The sequence below is a fragment of the Lygodium microphyllum genome, chromosome 29, assembly GCF_053477565.2.
Source record: "Lygodium microphyllum isolate KBCC chromosome 29, Lygodium_microphyllum_v1.1.10, whole genome shotgun sequence".
NCBI lineage: Eukaryota > Viridiplantae > Streptophyta > Polypodiopsida > Schizaeales > Lygodiaceae > Lygodium > Lygodium microphyllum.
Window position 1 is genome coordinate 54,797,843 of NC_141163.1, and position 18,794 is coordinate 54,816,636.

The 18,794-nt window shown below is 42.5% G+C and overlaps 1 protein-coding gene across 1 annotated transcript in view; it reads right to left on the minus strand.

The window, feature by feature from the left end:
* SCD1 (stomatal cytokinesis defective / SCD1 protein (SCD1)) overlaps positions 1-18,794 on the minus strand; it is a 156,905-nt gene that overhangs the window by 13,311 nt on the left and 124,800 nt on the right. Inside the window, exons 24-25 of the mRNA XM_087671112.1 lie at positions 1,426-1,490; positions 1,143-1,266 (exon numbers count right to left, since the gene is read on the minus strand). Of these exons, the coding sequence (XP_087527238.1) occupies positions 1,143-1,266; positions 1,426-1,490 (189 nt within the window). The remainder of the gene's footprint in view (positions 1-1,142; positions 1,267-1,425; positions 1,491-18,794) is intronic.

An 18,794-nucleotide genomic window follows, 5' to 3' on the forward strand; every position in this document is an offset into this window, starting at 1 on the left:
CACACAGCTAGCCATGTATTGCTCCATACACCCCACCTTGCTGTATCCCTATATTAGCACCTATTAGCTGCCAAGTGACTGGAGCATGGGCAATTTTGAATCTTACCCTCATGTGTCCAAATAAGATACCACAAGATGTCAAGTGCCAATGACCAAATGGATAAATTCTGAATGTAGAACACATAACCCACTTTCATCATGGCCCAAGTATGTTTTGTTCATAGAAAGCTATAAGCTCTGTAGCTCTTATAAAACACATGAAAAGGATGTTCAGCACACAATCACCCATGCATACTAGGCAAGCACAAGTGATTCGCTTCTTGGTCCACACCAGCAAAGGCAAGTAAAACTCCACACATGGCATCACCGCAGATTGGACCATGCCCAGACACTCACATCCCATGGCGAAGTACATTTTAGCTTTATCATGTCCATGGCCCAGTCTTACCATCCTTTCAAGACAATACTCAAAGTAATGAAGTATATTGAGGACAATCTCTCCAGTCATAAAGTAAAGTTCCAATGTGCATCTATTAATGGCAGGAATTTGGCTGTCAAAAAATTACTACAAAGGACATCCACTATGCCAAACAAATCCATGAGAAAACGAGCATCTGCATGTGTATACATGTGAAGGTGCATTTAAAAGTTTCGGCTGTGCTGGTTTGGGTATAAACTTCAAAAGATACATGCAACATGCACTGCACACATATACACACATAACAATTCAAATCGACAGGCACATGCTTCAAAGAAAATTCTCTGTGAAAGACAGGGAATCTATTACTTTGGAGACGAGCCCCAACATGTGAGTTCCTTTTACACTTATAACAAAAAGATTCAAGAACTAAAATCTAATTGTTGCTGATCTATATGTGATCCTCACAGCTTAGGGATATAGAAACATACGTAAAACTTGATCTTGACAAGAATAAATATTCTCTAGCTTTGTAAGACAAGACACTGCTGTCTGATGGATTCTGGGTCCTGTCTTGTCAGACTCTTATCATTTTTGTAACTCATGAGATGAGAAGTTTTGTGCTCTTCAGGCACTGATAAAAGCATTTGTCTAGGCAACCATTAACTGAAGGGTTTCGAAGCCCCAATTAATACATTTACAAAGGGAAAGGAGGCATGCTGACTTTATCATTGTGACCCTTCAGCTCTTCCAACTGTTGTGATGTCGCCTTGTCCCACACAAGTACACGATGGTCATCTGAGCCAGACACAATGCGGACTTTGTCTGAAGCAATGGCACGAACAGCCCTGTAGTCAAATTGGTGATTAGAAAAAACAGAAGTGGTAGTTAGAAAACAAACAGAAAGACTGATCGCAACTAAAAACTCTCCCAACAAAACAAAGCAAGTGCACATCTCCAAATCAAAGGATGTATGTTCAAAGTTCATCATCTAACGAATTGCCTACCCAGTGTGCCCTTCCAGAGTTGCTTGCAGTTCTGATCCACGATGAGATGGATCCCATATCTTCACCTGCACAAAACAGTGAAAGGATGAAAATAGACCCGAGTGACAGTTCATAGCTCCTGCATCATAAATGCACAAAGGATAAATAAAGAAAAAGAGATAAGGATGGTTGTTAGACTTTGGTAGAACTATAAATTGTGCCATAAGATATGCTCACATTTTATCCACCTGTTCACTTGCTTGCGGCAGTTTTCAACACCTCTGTGGATGCAAGCAACTACCTTACGTGAACAGCAGCATAGCTCCACCTCAAAGACTCACATTGGAGATCATACATAATCTTAAGAGGGTAATAGGGTAGACTATGAGGAGTTTCAGAGCATATGAGGAAAAGATTGGATGCCTTCTTACACATTTGGCCTTTGGAATTCTGGCATCTTCTTTCACAGAAATTGTTTTTGTGAATGTCACAACTACCATTTGTTAAGCTAAAAAGGATCCATTACACATTTAATCTTCATTAGCTCATTAAAAGAGCCCCAAAACTCAAAGATTATCAAAGTTTCTGTGTCCCATAAGCCAAAACCCTATTTTTGGGAGAATCCACAGCCATAAAAAGGAGACTGACCAAGCAGTTGTCTCCATGGTCATCTCCAGCTATGGCCCTTCAGCTTGGGACTCCTACAAATTGTGTTTTGCCCCAGCTTGCTGACCCCATCTTCATCTACAGCAGGTCAATTTTATGTTTTCAGCACTTTTCTTCATCAGCCTTTGATCCAACTAGTCGTTAGAGCACTTAGGATCCATCTCCAGTGGATGACACACATCAACACCTCCCTTAGCCTGCTCCCACTACACCCATCGGCTGTTGGACGGCTCTCCCCTTGAGCATCTTTTACACTCTTTCATTCATTCACAACATGCATTCATTCACTTCAGAGTTCTTTTTCTTCTCTAATTGTGGTTTGCATTTTGCATTTTCGCATTTTTGTGTTTGCATTTGAGTTATTTGTGTTTTAATCATGGCTGTACACTAAGTGTTTTCTTTCTTAAGCCCTAGCATATCTCTACATGGTATCAAATCCGGTGCTCTTCAAAATAGTTTACCTAAGGCTATCTTAGACTCCATTTCCTTTAGTTTTATTCAAGACTAACATTGTAGATATTTAACCGTTCCTAACTAGGCTGAAGGTTTGTTTTTCAGACCTTGCCTTGGTAAGCATTGTCCCCATCAGCATAGATGTAGTGACTAAGAGGCATCAAGATCGAGAGAGTAGGTGTTCCTTAGGCGCGGAGAGACAGAGAGAGTGGGGGAGAGCAAAGCAGAGAGTACTGCTCATCATTATACCCAAAATCGTGCACACTCTCTGCTTTGCTCTCCCCCACTCTCTCTGTCTCTCCGCGCCTAAGGAACACCGATTGTCTGGGCTCGTCATTGTAACCAAAATCATGCACACTCTCTGCTTTGCTCTCCCCCACTCTCTCTATCTCTTCGCGCCTAAGGAACACCTACTGTTTCGATCTTCGTGCCTCCCGGTCACTACAAACTGGTATCAGAGCTGCGGTGGAGGCGTTCGTACCTCTTGGAATTCGAGTAGGGTAGGCGAGCAGGTCATGAGGTCGTTTTCTGACCTGACAAGCCGTCGTGTAGCATTCAGTCGTCAGGCAGTTGACGTGTTGCCAGTCAGACACTGACGGGAGCTGTAGCCTACATCAGGCGGCATTTTGTCACAAGCGACAAGTTGTGAGCTGCAGAGGGCTCCAACATGGAGAGTGTGCGCCTAGCCCCAGCGTGGAGATTTGGGAGCTGTAGCATGGCAGTGTGGCAGCGTTAACGACAGACGCTCCACGGCTCAGAGACGCGACTGGCGGGAGCTGCACACAACAATTGCAGGCAATGAGCGAGCTGCATGATGAAATCACTGACAGGCCTCCACACGCAACGCGACAGCAAGTACCAGGCAGTGACCTGCATGGTGAGTCCGTTGACCCATCGTTCAACTTTATTTTCCCTTCAAAATTCTTTTTTTCTTGAAGTTCCCCTACCGAGGGTTCGCGCGTGGAGGCGCACTTTCAAATTTTCGTGCAATCCAAGCCTAGAAATTTAGGGCTTTTCCTAAATTTGGGGATCTTAACGCAAAACTCGACAATCTGACTCAAAAATTGCAAAGTCGGTGCACATTTGACTGGGAATTTTGGGGCTTTTTTCACATTTTAGTGAAATTCTTTCAATTTCACTAAAATTAGCGCACGCAGGACTTGCAAAATTTGCGGATTTATCCAAATTTGCTGCAAGCAAGATGCAACATTGATATCTATCTCAGAAATTGCAGGAATTTGTGACATTTTGCCTCCGACATTTGGGGCTTTTAATGTACATGCACAAATTGGGCTGAAATTTACCCAATTTCTCGACATTGATGCACATTGGACCCTGTGCAATTTGGGGCTTTTGCAGTTTGGGCAAAATTTGTGCACCATTTGGTCATTTTATGTACATGCAAGTTCAATTCCATGTAATTTGGGCATCCAACACTTGGAGATTTTGGGGGTTTTGCTGAAATTGCTCTATTTTGGCAAAATTGGCCTGTTCTATGCATGACAGAGAAAATGCAGATGTGTGGTTAATGCTTTGAGCACAAAATTTTGGGGCTTTTGACCGTGCATGTCAAATTTTATGCCCGTGGGTAAATGTACAACAGAAATTGCAGCTAAAATTTGGGATTTCTCATGTAATGTGATGCATATGCCCTTGGAACAACTGTAATCAGTTGTAGAATGCTGTCACACATGGTTTGATGCTTCTGAAAATTTAATTACAGATCTGAAATCTATGCTTCTACGTGGTCATTTCTTGCTGGTTGGTACTTATTTGTACCTCAGTCACTTGGGTGACAGTTTGGGCCTGCATTTGCTAATTTTTTGGTCACATTTGGGTTGAAAATCTTGGCTGGCAGCAGTGACAACAGTAATCTCATGCACATAAAGAAGCTTGAAGGAGCACATAACTTTGCAGTTTAGCAAAAACAGTGCTACAATATCCTGTTGCAAAAGAAGTAGGCAAAGCCGATCAAAACCAAAGGGGCAAAGCCTACCGACATGAAACAGGAAGATTGGGATGAGTTAAATGAGCTTGCATGCTCAACTATCGAGCTATCGATTTCTAATGCCTTGTTGTTTAACATTGAAGGTTTGGATTCGGCATATACTATATGGACTAGACTGGAAGAACTGTATGCATAGAAGAGTACTGCAACAAGTAAAGTGTATTGGCTGAAAAAGCTTATGGATTTGCGTATGAAAGAGGGTACAGGAATGTCTACTCACTTGAGTGAGTTTAACTCTATTTTCAGCCAGCTAGTTGCCTTGAAGTTCTTGATTGATGAAGAATTTAAGGCTATGTTCTTGCTTTGCACTCTACCAGAGAGTTGAGATACATTCAGAGCTGCTATGAGCAACTCTAATGTGATCCTTTTGTATGCTGATGTAGAGAGTGCTCTACTCAAGGAAGAAAAGAATCGGCAGAACAATGCATCTAGTAAGTCTTCCAATGCTTGGCATACTAGGGGCAAATCACAACAGAAAGACAAATATGATAGCAAGAGACGCAATAAATCACGTGGCAAAGATGTTGAATGCTATCATTGAGGCAAGAAGGGTCACTTTAAACGTGATTGCTACAAATGGAAGAAATAGAAAGGAAAAGGCAAGAAGACAGATGATAGCAAAGAAGAGAAGAAAGAGGGTCAACCCAAGAAGAGCAGTGTCAAAATTGAAGAGGTGAATGTAGTCACTCATGACAGTGAGGACAGTGGGAATAACGATGCTACACGAAAGGTATGGGTTTATTCTATTCGTAGCAAGGATGAAGTGCTTAACAAGTTCAAAAAATTCTTGGCATTGGTTGAAAATCAAACTAATAAGACACTCGAGTGTCTTTGCTTTGATAATGGTGGAGAATATGTGTCCAAGGCCTTTCAGGCATTTTGTGACAGCAAAGGGATAAAGAGGGAGCTCACTGCGCCTCATAATACACCCCAAAATGGAGTTGTAGAGCGTATGAATCGGACCATACAGGATAAGGTCCGTACGATGCTATCTCATGCTGCATTACCCCATGGTTTTTGGGCAGAGGCTGTTATGAAAGCCGTACACTTAATTAATCGGTCACCAAACACGTCTTGTGGGAGGGGGGAGTTTCCCAAGAAGTGTGGTCGGGCAAGTCACCTCATATGCTCACCTGAAAGTATTTGGCTACGAGGCTTTTATGCACGATTTTGGGTACAATGATGAGTGTACCACTTTGGGTTTTTAGAATAGATATATATGTGTAAGTACAAGTGCTAAGGGTGTGTTCACACCCGAGCACATTTAAAGGCACGAGGGCCTTTATGCCCAACAATAGACACAAGGATAGTATCTTCTCTCTCAAGATTTCTCTCTTGGTATCCATCTTTCTTTCCTTTTAGTTGAGGTGTTATAATCATTTAACATCATTTCTTGCACTACTAGTTTGTTTATTTTTCATATTAGGTAGACTCATGCTTTGGTGGTCATGCCTACAACACTTGCTCAGCATTGGAGCCATCTCCTGAGATTAAGTGACTTGTTCTTCTCAGCCAGAATCTCTAGTGCATTTAAAGCTAGTTAAGAGACCTCTCATTGAGGCTTTAGTAAATATGGGGCAACAAAAGGATAAATCCAAGGTTGTGAGCTTAGGGAACTAGGTGAAACACTATTGACTTCACTCGCTCATGCACATATTCATGCCAAATTGGAATTCAAACTACTAAGGATGAGAAGCTCTAACATGGTCAAAGAAATCACAAATTTGTTGGTGTTATCCAACGATCGTGGAAGAAATCATGAAGAAAATGACCAAGACAAAGCAAGAGAAGCATCGCTTTGGCATTCTAGTCGAGGTTTCGCGCTGCAAGGTATGGCAGTCGTCTAATGACTTTTGCTAAGCAAACAAATGCACTTTGGACTTCCATGCATAATCCAACATATCTAGCACCTACATCTCTAAGAGTGCTTATGATTGTCCACATGGTGTCAACATTTCTAAACTTGTTAAACTAGATCCCTTATGTGACAGACTTCTTTTAGAGGAAGAGCTACACACATTGCAAGTCGATTGGGACAAAGCAACATGATGACTCATATCATTAGATATATTTTATACCTTACTTATGGCCCACAACTTCTTTATGGTTGTGCTTCATTATAGTACTATTACTGACATAGTGGCTAAAAGCAGTATGCTTGAAATTCCAAATCCTAAGGCCAAAACTACTAGCATTCCTACTAACCTACACCACCAATTCAACCAAATTGATCCAGCTGAACCCTAAGATGCTCTAGAGGAGGCTACTTAGACTCACATCTAGACCAGCCCTACTAAACCTATCCCTCCTTTTGGTCTCAAGCCTTTGCTTGTTTTTCAATCACTCAACATCATGGCTATTCATTTGGCCAAGAAATTCAATTCCTCTGAAATAGAATGGCTACTCCACTTTGATGCCATATTTAGTACTTATACCAAGATGTTTGCAATGATTGATTTAGGCCTCGTCAATGATGAGACGATACAAGTTGCTTCCAAATGGATTCCACTTGGGAAGAGAGCAAACACCTCTACCACAAATGCCTCTTGGTTCAAGACAAATATGCTAAAACTCTTCCTTAGAAGTAATTGCAATCATGCTGACTAATTCCCTCTTATGCTTCTGTGACCAAACTCCAAAATCAATTAGCACTTGATGAACTCGAGTAGAATTGCAATTCTTCAAGTCCACTCTTACATAAATGGTTTTCTCATTGGCTTGAGATTGCTTGTGCTGGCAGTTGTCTTATGACCATGACTGAGCAACGTCGTATAGTCAATATGCTTCAATATGATCCAATCTACTGTGAGACTACTTCCTTGAATTTTATCATCTTGGCTCAGTATCTGGACTTGCCACAAAAGTTGAAATGCCATCCATTGCCTAATAATATTTTGACTAAAGAGGAGTTGCATATTGCCAGTCCCTTTGCAAGACCATCATTTCTTGACAATCCGATTGCTTACATTTGTGGACTAGCTACAAAACTAATTGACTTGGATGCTTTTGCTGTGTTGGAGTACAATCCAAATTTCCATGATTTTTGGATTCCAAAAAATACATTATACTGACCCTTATGCATAACTAACCTTTTCTTCCTTGTATATATTTTTATTTTGTTGCACTGATAAGAACCAAAGACCCTCTAACTTTTGAAACAATGCTATATCTTCTGTCAGAGAAAGATCAAGGTATGAGATCACAACTTTTGCTCACAGTACATAGGTGAAATGCAAAAAAAAAAGTTTTTAATAACTATTTATATCTTTTGACTTTGAATTTATTGCATGGTATTCTCAAGGTTTCACAAAGTGAATGCAAGCAAATGATAGGTAATACAACAATGCAATGCACTTCATGTTTCAAGCCAACATCATCAATAGTAGAATCTTTCTTTGAAGATTCCAAGATATAACAACATCATGGCAACCAAATCATCTAAGAGACTCTCGCAAAGGCAAAGACATCTGAGCGCCATCAATACCGACATCCCAATTTCTTCATCCATTGCATCGCTTGACTACAACATACAATGGTCATCTACTTCTTGAGGGAAAGTCATGCTTGCTTCATCAATACTACAAGTCTTCATCACCTACTACTAGTTCATTGTCACTAACTTTGTATCAATAATGAGGCAAGTGCTTTCAAGGTTCAAGGCTCAATCTTCCGTTTCCATGTGTACACCGTGGTACACAACTCCATTCTTTGAGCCAAGTCTATTATTCTCAATCAGCATTTAGATCTCTCGTACTTCCACTTTGATTTGTAAGGGTGCTATCTGACATTATATTATTCTAGAAGGAGAGTAGAAAAAAACGAAAGAAACATACAAAAGGAGAAACGCATGAAGAAAAAAAAAAAGGCAAGTAAAAAAAGGAAAGGAAAATGATACATGCACTACACCACACCTAGAGGTCCTCAAGTTAGGTGTGTCTAGTGGCTTCAATTAGCTAGCTCCATGTCTAACCCCCTAGCCCCATTTCCATTTTCCCCCCGCATTTACTTAGGGCACATCAAGTTTACGATATATCTAGGGAGTCTCAGCTTGCTTTGGTATAGACATGTCCCCCTAGGTCATTTGCAGTTTTTTCATTTCACTTCATTTATCCTAGTGCTACCCACTCAACTTCAAAGCAAGAAGGAAAAGTTACTTCATGTAAAAAGGGACTAGTTTCATCCACTCCCCCTTGTGTTGATTCTGCAAAGAACCATGTGTTTCAAGAGTTTATGGGATTAGACTTCACCTTTTGTCCATCTATGGTGTCTCTTCGATAACTTTATTTCCCCTCAACAACAATGACACTTTCTGCATCTTCACTACTACAAGATTCCTTTGTCAACCCTTACCAAGAAAAGAATCCGTGGAGCACTCTTCTAACTATGTATTAGACTATGTATGCATGTACAATTCGACTCATCTCCCAATTCCACCTACATGTGCACAAGGCACCATATTCGTAAGTAGACACACCCCTTCAAGACAACATAAGTTGGCTTACAAGACTTTCGTATAGCCGATCATTTGAAGAACTAAAAACCCATCAACATCAGTGGCCTCTACATCCTCATCCTTTCATGCTTTATTTCTCTTCTTTTTCTATGCCATTAGTGATTCTTCATGCAAACATCATCTTCTAATAGTTACCACATCTTTTTGAATGTGATCTACAACATCTGCAGGAACATCATCTTCTTCAGTACTAGTTCTTCACATCAACAGCAGACATATCACACTCATCATCCATAGTTCTTCATTAGCAACCTTTGTTTCTCTCAATCCACATCTACCTTTGATGTGAGCACCATGGGACTAGCACTCTCTAGGAGGGGGCTTATATTAAAAGTATTTTGTGAAGGCTAAAGTCAAAGAAGGTCAAATTACAGTAAAAGTGCAAGTCTCAGCTACTATCTTTTGAAAGGATTATAACTTTTTGGAGATTCATTGTATTGTTTTGGGCACTTGTATATTATTGTTGTACTCATGGACATTAGATTATCATGGATACATTATTTTGTGAGAGCCATATACATTATATTTATCACTCACAATTGTATTTGTCGTACCCACAACTATTACATGGGTTGCACACATGTATTTGTGATTAGATTAGCATAGGCTTGGTCTATTTAGACTAAGGTACAATCATGCTATAATGGTTGACTGGCCTAGACCCCACAAAGGAGGTAGGATGCCCAAAAGAGGGTGCAAACCCTAATTCACAATGGCAGAGATCCTAAAACACAAGAAGGGGTGCAAACCCTAATTCATAAGGATGCAAATCCTAAAATGCAAAGTGGGGCACAAACCCTAACCCTAAAATGGTGTGCAGTCCTAGAGAGGTGACCCAACCCTAATTTGTGCCTATATAAGGGTAGAAGGTCGCAGTTGTATCGACCCTTTTGGTACATCTATGATTCGGAAGCTCTATCAGTGCAACTATTGAAGCTTTCTATTCTCTTCTTCTATTCTATCATCTTCTCTCCATTGTTGAGAGTGAATGAGAGAGAGTGAGTGAGAGGTGTATTGAGTGAGAGACTGAGAGGAGGTGAAGCTCTTCATCGTCTGCTCATTTTAGAATTTCCAATGGACCATATTGAGCCTGCTTGAAGGTATGAGATGTCATACTCTTCTAATTTTGTGCCATACTTCTTTCAACATTACTCCGTCACTTTCATAAGAATCCGACCTTGAAAACTTCTAAAGTCAAACCTCTTTTTACAATCATCAAGGCATGGCTATGTAGCTCATCACTATGCATACATGGCTAAGGTTGTGCAAGATATAGAGCCCACTAGTTTTAAGGATGCAATGGGAAATAAGCATTGGGATAATGCAATGGATGAAGACATGGTTGCACTTAAAGCAAATAACACATGGGATTTGGTGCCTTTATCAAAAGGCAAGAAAGCTATTATTTGAAAATGGGTTAATAGGGTGGTGAAGCATAAGTTTGATGGATTAGTTGAGCACTATATGGTAAGGCTTGTTGCTAAAGGGTAAGCACAAAACCATGGTATTAATTATGAGGATACTTTTACTCCAATGGTTAAAATGGCTATTATGATGAGAGTCGTAGTAGTGTGTGGCTACATCAAACTGTTGGCTCATTCATTAGATAGACATTAAAAATGTCTTCTTGCATGGAGAGTTGCAAAAAGAAGTTTATATTGAGCAGCCACCCAATTGTGAGGATAAAAATTATCTTGATTATGTATATAGGCTTGTAAGGCCTTATATGGGTTGAAGCAAGCATGCATAGCACGGCATGACAAGATTACAAAATATCTTGTTAGCATTGGATTCCATAGATCACAAACTAATCACTCACTTTATATATATGAGAGTAATGTGGTTATTATTATGTATGTAAATAACTTGACTATGGGTGACAGTGAGATAGAGACTAACCATGTGAAGAGTCTTCTAAAAGCTGCATTTGAAATGACGGATTTGGGAGAGCTTCACTATTTTATTGGTATAGAGATAATCAAGGATCCAAAGGGTCTATGGTTGTCATAGAGATAATATGCTTTGGATATCTTAAAAATGTACGATATGGTGATTGTAAGCCAATCTTGATACCTTTAGATGTCAATACTAAGCTTATTGCACATGAAGGAAATGTGATTGTGGATGTCACTCTATATAGAAAGATTGTGGGTAGTGTTGTTTATTTGACAATCATTAGGCTAGATCTAAACTACACAGTTAGTTTGGAAAATCGATCCATGTAGCTTCCACAAACGCCACATTTGGATATAGTGCAGGACACATTGCACTATGTGAGGTCTACGATTGAGTATACCTTGTTCTATGCAGCAAGTATACCCTTAGATTTGCATGGTTATGCAGCAGGTGTACCCTTGGACTTGCATGGTTACATAGATGCAAATTGGTATGATAGTATTTCAAATAGGAGGTCCATTAGTGGGTTTATATTTTTCTTTAGGAGTGGTGCTATCACTTGGAGTAAAAAACAACCTATAGTTGCACTATAGTACTAAGGTAGAGTGTAAGGGTGCTGTAGTTACATCGTGTGAGGCAGCTTGGCTACGCAAGCCACTTGGTGATTTGGGACTATAGGTGGATAGGAAGCTTATAATCTACTATGATAACCTTAATAGCATTCAACTAGCCAAGAACCCAGTGTAATATAGACCCATTACCATTTCATTTGAGAGCAGGTTCTATTAGGTGATATTTACTTGGTTTATGCCATTACACAATATCAAGAGCCCATGTAGACAAAATTTTTGCATAGGAACGACCTTCAAGAATAATAAAATTCTTCAAAATATTCTTAGAGAATTTTGCAAAGGAATAGGAGTTTTCTAACAATTTATTGATAAAGTTCTTGGCAAATAACTCTTCATGGTTGAACTCGAGTAAAAAAGGAAAAATATGCACAAGGACAACCTTCAAGATAGCCCATGGAACGAGATTCTTTGTGTGTGAGCATGACTCTGATTACTAGTTTTATCAACACTTTGCTACATGGAGACACGGGCTTCAAGGGATCTCTCAACATGCTGAAAAAGGCAATATCAATATTCCTTATAGGAACAGTTCTTAGGAAGTAATATGGTGGCCTTACATATATTTGATGAAGATTCCTCTAGTGTCAAAGGCTTTATGGATTGACTTTATTGGAATAGCATGAGCTACCTTAGTGAGCATATCCATTATTACCTTTAATGAAGATTCTTGTAATGTCAAAGGCTTTATGGATTGACTTTACTAGAATAGCATGAGCTACCTTAGTGATCATGTCCATTATTACTAGGATAGTATCATAACCTCCTTGAACTATGGGCAAGCTAACTATGAAATTCATGCTAATGTATCTCCATTTCATCTAGGAAATATCAAGAGGATGTAGTTCACCAGGAAGTTTGATTTTCTCGGCCTTGATCGAAGTTGGGATTCCCGCACGCTTGGATTCGTGGGGTCTCCGGCCTGTACAAACCAGCCACCAGTAGGGTTCTCATAGGCGGAAGGCGAGGGGAGGAGTTTCGGCTCGGGAGATCGGTTCGACAAGGCTGCCCCCTGGCCCCATACCTATTCCTACTCTTCAAAGAGGCGATGTCTCACTTCCTCAGGTCACGTGTGAGCAGATTATGCGGCCTCCGACTTCCAATGAGAGAGGAGACTGAGTTATTAGACTCAAAGTACGCAGATGATACAGGCCTCTACATAGAGGACAATGAGTTGATGCTGGAGAGAGTGAGGCTGGCTCTTGACGTGTTCTGCTTTGCAGCGGGAGCGAAAATCAACTGGCGAAAGTCGGTTGGTTTTCTCACAGACCTGGACTCCAGCACGGAGTGGGGCGTCCACCTAGAATTTAGATGGGTGAGCAAAGGGCAGACCGTCCGATACCTAGGGTCTACCCAGTAGTTTCTTCCTATCCTTGATTCTATTCAGAGGAAACTGACCTATTGGAGCACGGTTCGCCTCTCACTAGCCGGTCGAGCCCTGGTGGTTAACCAGGTCCTCCTAGCGACGGCCTGGTACATCGCCTCGTATTGGTGCTTCTCCTCATCGTGAGTAGTACAGCTTCGCCGCCTAGTGCGGAATTTCCTTTGGTCTGGGTCTAATGGCTCCAGGGATTCCAGGGCCAAGGTGATGTGGGCGACCATCATACGACATACGTCAGAGGGAGGGTTTGGGATCATAGACCCAAAGTATCAGAGTATGGCCCTCTTGGGCAAGCTAGTTGTCTGCGGTCTCACACCAGGCAAGCAGACCTGGAAGGTCTTATTGCATGAGGGCCTTCAGGATTGTAAACCGAGGCTTGGCGGTGAGTGGAGGTCGTCCCTAAGATGGATCTTCATATCAGCCCAGATCACCTTTCCTTCGCAGCCTACTCCGCGTGTGGTAGGGCCTCCGTAAGGCCCTAATCCAAAGTCCCCCAAGTTGCCAGGAGAAAATAGACTGTCAGCCGGTGATCTGGAACTTCCAGGTCAAAGATCGGGAAGGGGCATAGATAGGTGAGCACCCCCACATCCAGTGGGCTGGGTGGGAGGCCGGCTTGGCTCGTACCATCAGGACATGGCGGGAGGTGTACAGGATGGCGGACGAGGAGGTGTTGCAGCGAGTATCAGGCTTCCAGATAGGAGTGGAGTTGAGGGGAAGAGAGATAGACGCAGCAATACCACCGAAGTGGCTTGCTCTCCCAATACGAGAGCCGATAGAGCCCGGGGAGGCATGGGCAGCTAGGTTTTCACCAGCAGGCATCCCCCTTCAAGTGCCAGGTAGAGTGGGTGGCGCCCCGTAGGGGACTTTCTTCGCCGTTCAGGAGGAGGGACATCTGGCCCTTAACAATGGCGACTGGACCCCTATGTTTTCTAGAAGGAGCTCAGGGAGTGGCGCCTTTGGATCTGGGAGGGCAGACCACTTGATGAGCTGGAGTGGGATCCAGGAGAGTGGCTATGGCTGGCCTTTGCGGTTGCCAAAAAGCCACCTAGGTTCCTAGAGTACACTGCCAGGATTGGCAGACATGCACTGATGCAGTACGATATGGACTGGGTGCCGTCACGCAGCATGCACTGGGCGGAGCACAGCATCAAGGAGCCCTTCCGACGGACCTTCTGGCGCCGCCTATGAGATAGCTGGAGGCCGAGGAGGGTGTCATACTTTTTATGGCTGGTGGCACATGGAGGTTTGGCGGTGGGAAGTTGGCTTACCCAGATGCAGAAGGAGGGAGGTTGTAAGCGCTGCACACAGCAGCCTTTGGAAACCCCAAAGCATTGCCTTTGGTCGTGTGAGAAGGCGCAGCTCGTGTGGAGAGGAGCATGCCATATCTTTCGACGTATAGCACCCAGGCTTAGATGTATCTCGTGGGGAGCTTTCTATTGGCAGGCAGTGAGCCAGGGCCGTCACCTTTTGTATGAGGTCGGGATGCAGGACATGATATTCATGATCGAGGCAGAGTTGTGCGCAATGGTCGGTCTGGAGGCTCTACCCATTCGCCAGGTATTGAAGCCCATAGCAGACCACTCGGAGGTATGAGAGATCGTAGGGAGTCTTACTGGATGTTATATATGGAAGGCGCGATGCCAGAAGGCTTTCGGCGAAGAGAGACTTTCAGCATATGCAACCTTAGCAGAGCTCTGGACCTCCATCATCCACTCCCTCCGCGGCCGATGGGATCAGGTGCAGGGCGAGTCTAAGCTCGTCAGGAGCTCCGTGGTCACTTCATGCGTACTTGGGGCGGCCAGGGTCTGTTCTTTGTGATGCACGCAGGCAGCCCCAATTGGCGATATACCCCCCCTCCCCCCAAGGCCTCTTGCCCCCATCCCCCCTAGACCGCCTTGAGAGGCTTGTATACATGATGTATTGGAGACTTTGCATCAGCTCCAGCCAGTCTGTTAAGCATGAGCACTCTGTTGTAATCAGTCTTTTGAGTAATATAATCAGCCACATTTTACTTGCAAAAAAAAAAAAGAGTCAAGCTAGTCAATTATAAAACACATAATACATATACCATAAAACAATAAACAATGAACTAAGCTGAAAGAACATGCCAAAAAAGACAACAAATTTAGAGTCTAATATCTAGGCTAAAACAAAATACAGCATGCTAAAACAACCCAAAGGGCAACTGCAAGACTACAATTACAAATATAATGTCGGCATGGCACAACAACCCAAGTGTCACACTATTATCAAGATCATATGCATGTGTCATGATAAGCAAACTAAATCAAAGAGCATCGTGATCTAAGGCTGCTCCAGCTGCTCTTGAAGTGCCCACCTCATGATCATGCGTACCATGAACTACCTCATCTCCCTCAACATCAGCATGTGTCTCCTCTTCAAGTTGCATCTCCCACTCTATGAATCGATCAAGATTATTTGTCATACTATTACATAACATCCTTAAATTATCACTAACAAATACTAGATTGTTTGCCCTCTCCACATCAAGACTGTTCCTATTCTTTGAAGCAATGTGAGCACATGTACTCAATTGCTCCAAACAAAAGGAGCTAACTAATTGACTCAAAATACGATGGCTAGCTGCTGCAACTCAAGACCATCCAAACCAGTCCTCCTACCACAAAGCTGCCCCAATCTTGTAGCAATCCTCTCGTGCATCCCCACAATCAAAAGAACCCCGCAAGGTCCTATAACATGAAAGTTGATCTCTAACTGTTTGAGGTCACTGTTGTTGTGGTTGAACCATCATTTGAGGCACTATCATCTGTGGCCACTATGGATTAGATGCATTGTATTGTGGTACTGTTTGCATCTGGGGGTAGGGGTAGGGAACTGTCCCTGGGACTGCATTTGGTGGGTATACCATTCCTAGCATGGGTGGAGGTAAGACTCCTACTCCTGAGGTCCTTAAAGCCTTCCTTTAGAAGGTCTTTTACGCCCCTTGCTTCCCCCCTTTTTCCCGTGGGGTCCCATCTGAGCTTGTAAAATGCCATTAATCCCCCTTTCCATGGCTTTAATAAGCCTTACTCTCGAAATATTTTAAAACCCCCCTCCCCGAGATTTAAAACCCTCCCCGTGGGTTTTTTTCCCCACAAAATGCTTTAGGGTCCTTTAAGCCCCTTTCATATTGCAAGCCCAAAAAAATCATTTCTTCAAGGCATCACTGCATTCTCTTAATCTACCTAGAATTAAGAAGTTAAGGCAAACCTAGTGTCGGAGTCTTTTTAAAGCATCTTCTTCGACCTTAGAGAGAACTAGTGATTCAAAACAAAGCTAACCATTTAAGCTCCTTGCTCTATGCTAGGTGCTATCTATGAAAGGTTACCAATATCCATCATGAGAAGATATGAAATACATCTCTCCATGGGAATAAGCAACCATGCCATAAATGGATCGCCTCCGTGTATCACTCCAACCATTGGTAATCAATGAAACTCCATTTTTAGCCCATAGTCTCTTTCTAGTCACTATTGCTTACTCAACAAGGCACTTCTCCTTGTCAAGCAAAGTGGTGCATAAGGTCTCTGATGATGGAGGCACATATAAAGAACCATACTCACCAATCTTCTTGCACATCAATTTAAAAATACTCTAATCTGGCTGCACAAAACTGAATGTGATTGTGATTAAAAAAACGAGCCACTGATGTATCCACCTCTTTCTTCTTCCTTGGATCCCAACCAGCATCAAGTGTGGTCTGTCTACGTGCAACATGTGGCGTTGTTGATGCCATGACCAATGCAAAGCTTGCCCTAGGTGTGGATGTAGCACTTCCTCATATTAATCCTACTCTCGACACATCTGATGGGGGTGGTCTGACAAAAGTTGCAGGGTTAACTGCAACACGTCATGATCTAGACACAAGATAAGCTTCTTGACCTGCTCCACGGTCACAAAACTCCATTTGCTTCTCCAAGGCCACATTAGGAAAAAACCGCACCTTTGAATTTGGCTCATGTAGGAGATAACCTAGAACCTAATCATGCATAAGAGGAAACAAGCAACAATTGGTATTCTATATTCTAATATTTAAGAAACTTTGAAAAATTAAAATCGATGAAAATTCAAAATAGAAATGCTTAGTTTAATAGTTCACCTTGTTTGCTCCTCTAGTTCGCTTGTACGGGCAAAGGTTGCAAGTCCATGGTCGAGATTCTCCACTACTCAATGGGTGGTCAGCATTTATCTTTTCTCCTCAACTATTGTCACGACAAGTGGAAAAGCAAGATGACGCCATTTCAATGATGAAACCTGAAATAAAAATGGCTAAACAAAAGTACTAGCCCTTGTGGGGGAAGAGACTCGAGAGAGGAGAGAAGTTGAGAACTTAGAACAGAGAAGGGAGAAGAAAAAGAGGGACAAGTAAAGAAGAGAGAAGAGAAGAGAAGAAGAATGGAGAAGAGAAGTGGGAGAAGAAGAAAGAGAGAAGAGGAGAAGAATGGAGAAAAGTGGGAGAAGCTGGTAGCTGCATGCAACAAGTGGAAACAGAGACACTACGACAACGTGGCACTATGGGCAGAGTTGGGGCAAGCAATAGGCATGAGCCAAGCAGGCCACAAGCAATGTTGGCAGGAGACAAGCATGTGATTTGGTAGGTGGTAAACTGGGGCACTCAACTCGTCACTCTACAGGTAAGTTCCCTGCCACATGGCATGGCATTCCCTATAAAGAAATACTCTGACACAGAAACACAAATAACAATCGTATGACAAAGCACAGACTAATAAAAGAACATAGTTAGGGCTAGGGAAACTCAGAGACAATAAACACAGAAAATAAGTGAAGTGATATAACTGCTAAATATACAATGCTCATGCAGCAAACACACTATGCAATGAATGAATACTGAACCTCGAACTCCTGTATCTCAAGGATCAGCGCAAGGGTAATGAGTTGGAGAGTGTGTCGTACTCTGAACGGATCCCGAATCACAGCAAGGCAGCCTCCCGATATCGAACACCAGCAAACTCAATAGTGAGAAGCTAGATCTGATACAGACAGCAGTGAGGAGAGAGAAAGACTAAAAACGCAAGCAAGACAACCTGCAAGAGAGAGAAAGACTAAAAACGCAGGTAGGACAATCTATAGGAGAGAGAAAACTGCCAAGCATAGGTTGGACAGCCTGGCGACAGCCTGCAAAAGCTGTGGAGGAGAGAGAAAACTACCAAACACAAGCTACAGATGACGTGGCAGGCAATACGGTAGCAGGTCTGTGCAAGAACAGCAGTCGCCTGGCTGGGATCAGCTCCAAACTGCAAGAAGAGAGTTGGAAATCAAGCACCAACTAATGTAGACAGCAATGGACAGCTTTAGCTGAGATGTCCTCTGTGAATGGGATGTGGGCAGCAAGCTGAAACACCTGAAATCTACAAAAACAAGATTAAGGGCTGAATGGAGGGCACCATACTTATTTATAGAAAGTTTGGGCCCTCCCAAGTGGGTTTATGTTTATGGGACACAAAAACTCTCTAGGATCACGTTTCTTTTAAATAAACAAGGTTTCTTCATTAATTAAGCAAGTTTTGGGGTTGTTTAAGTAAAGCTAATGCATTTTTAGCTCAACATCCCCTCTTAGGCCCAACAATGGTGCCACAAGAAAGATCTTTTACCCGAAGGCATCCCACTCCAAAGGAGCCAGAGCATCAGACAAAGGGTGCACGTCGGCTGCCCAATGATCTACTAAGACTACAGAGCCGATGGTTATCTTACCAAGGGAGCCCAAGTGATCACCCTAGAGAGGACAAGGCATGGGACAAAGGGTGCACATCAGCTGCCCAATGGCCTACTAAGCCCTACAAAGGCGGATGGAATCAGCTATAA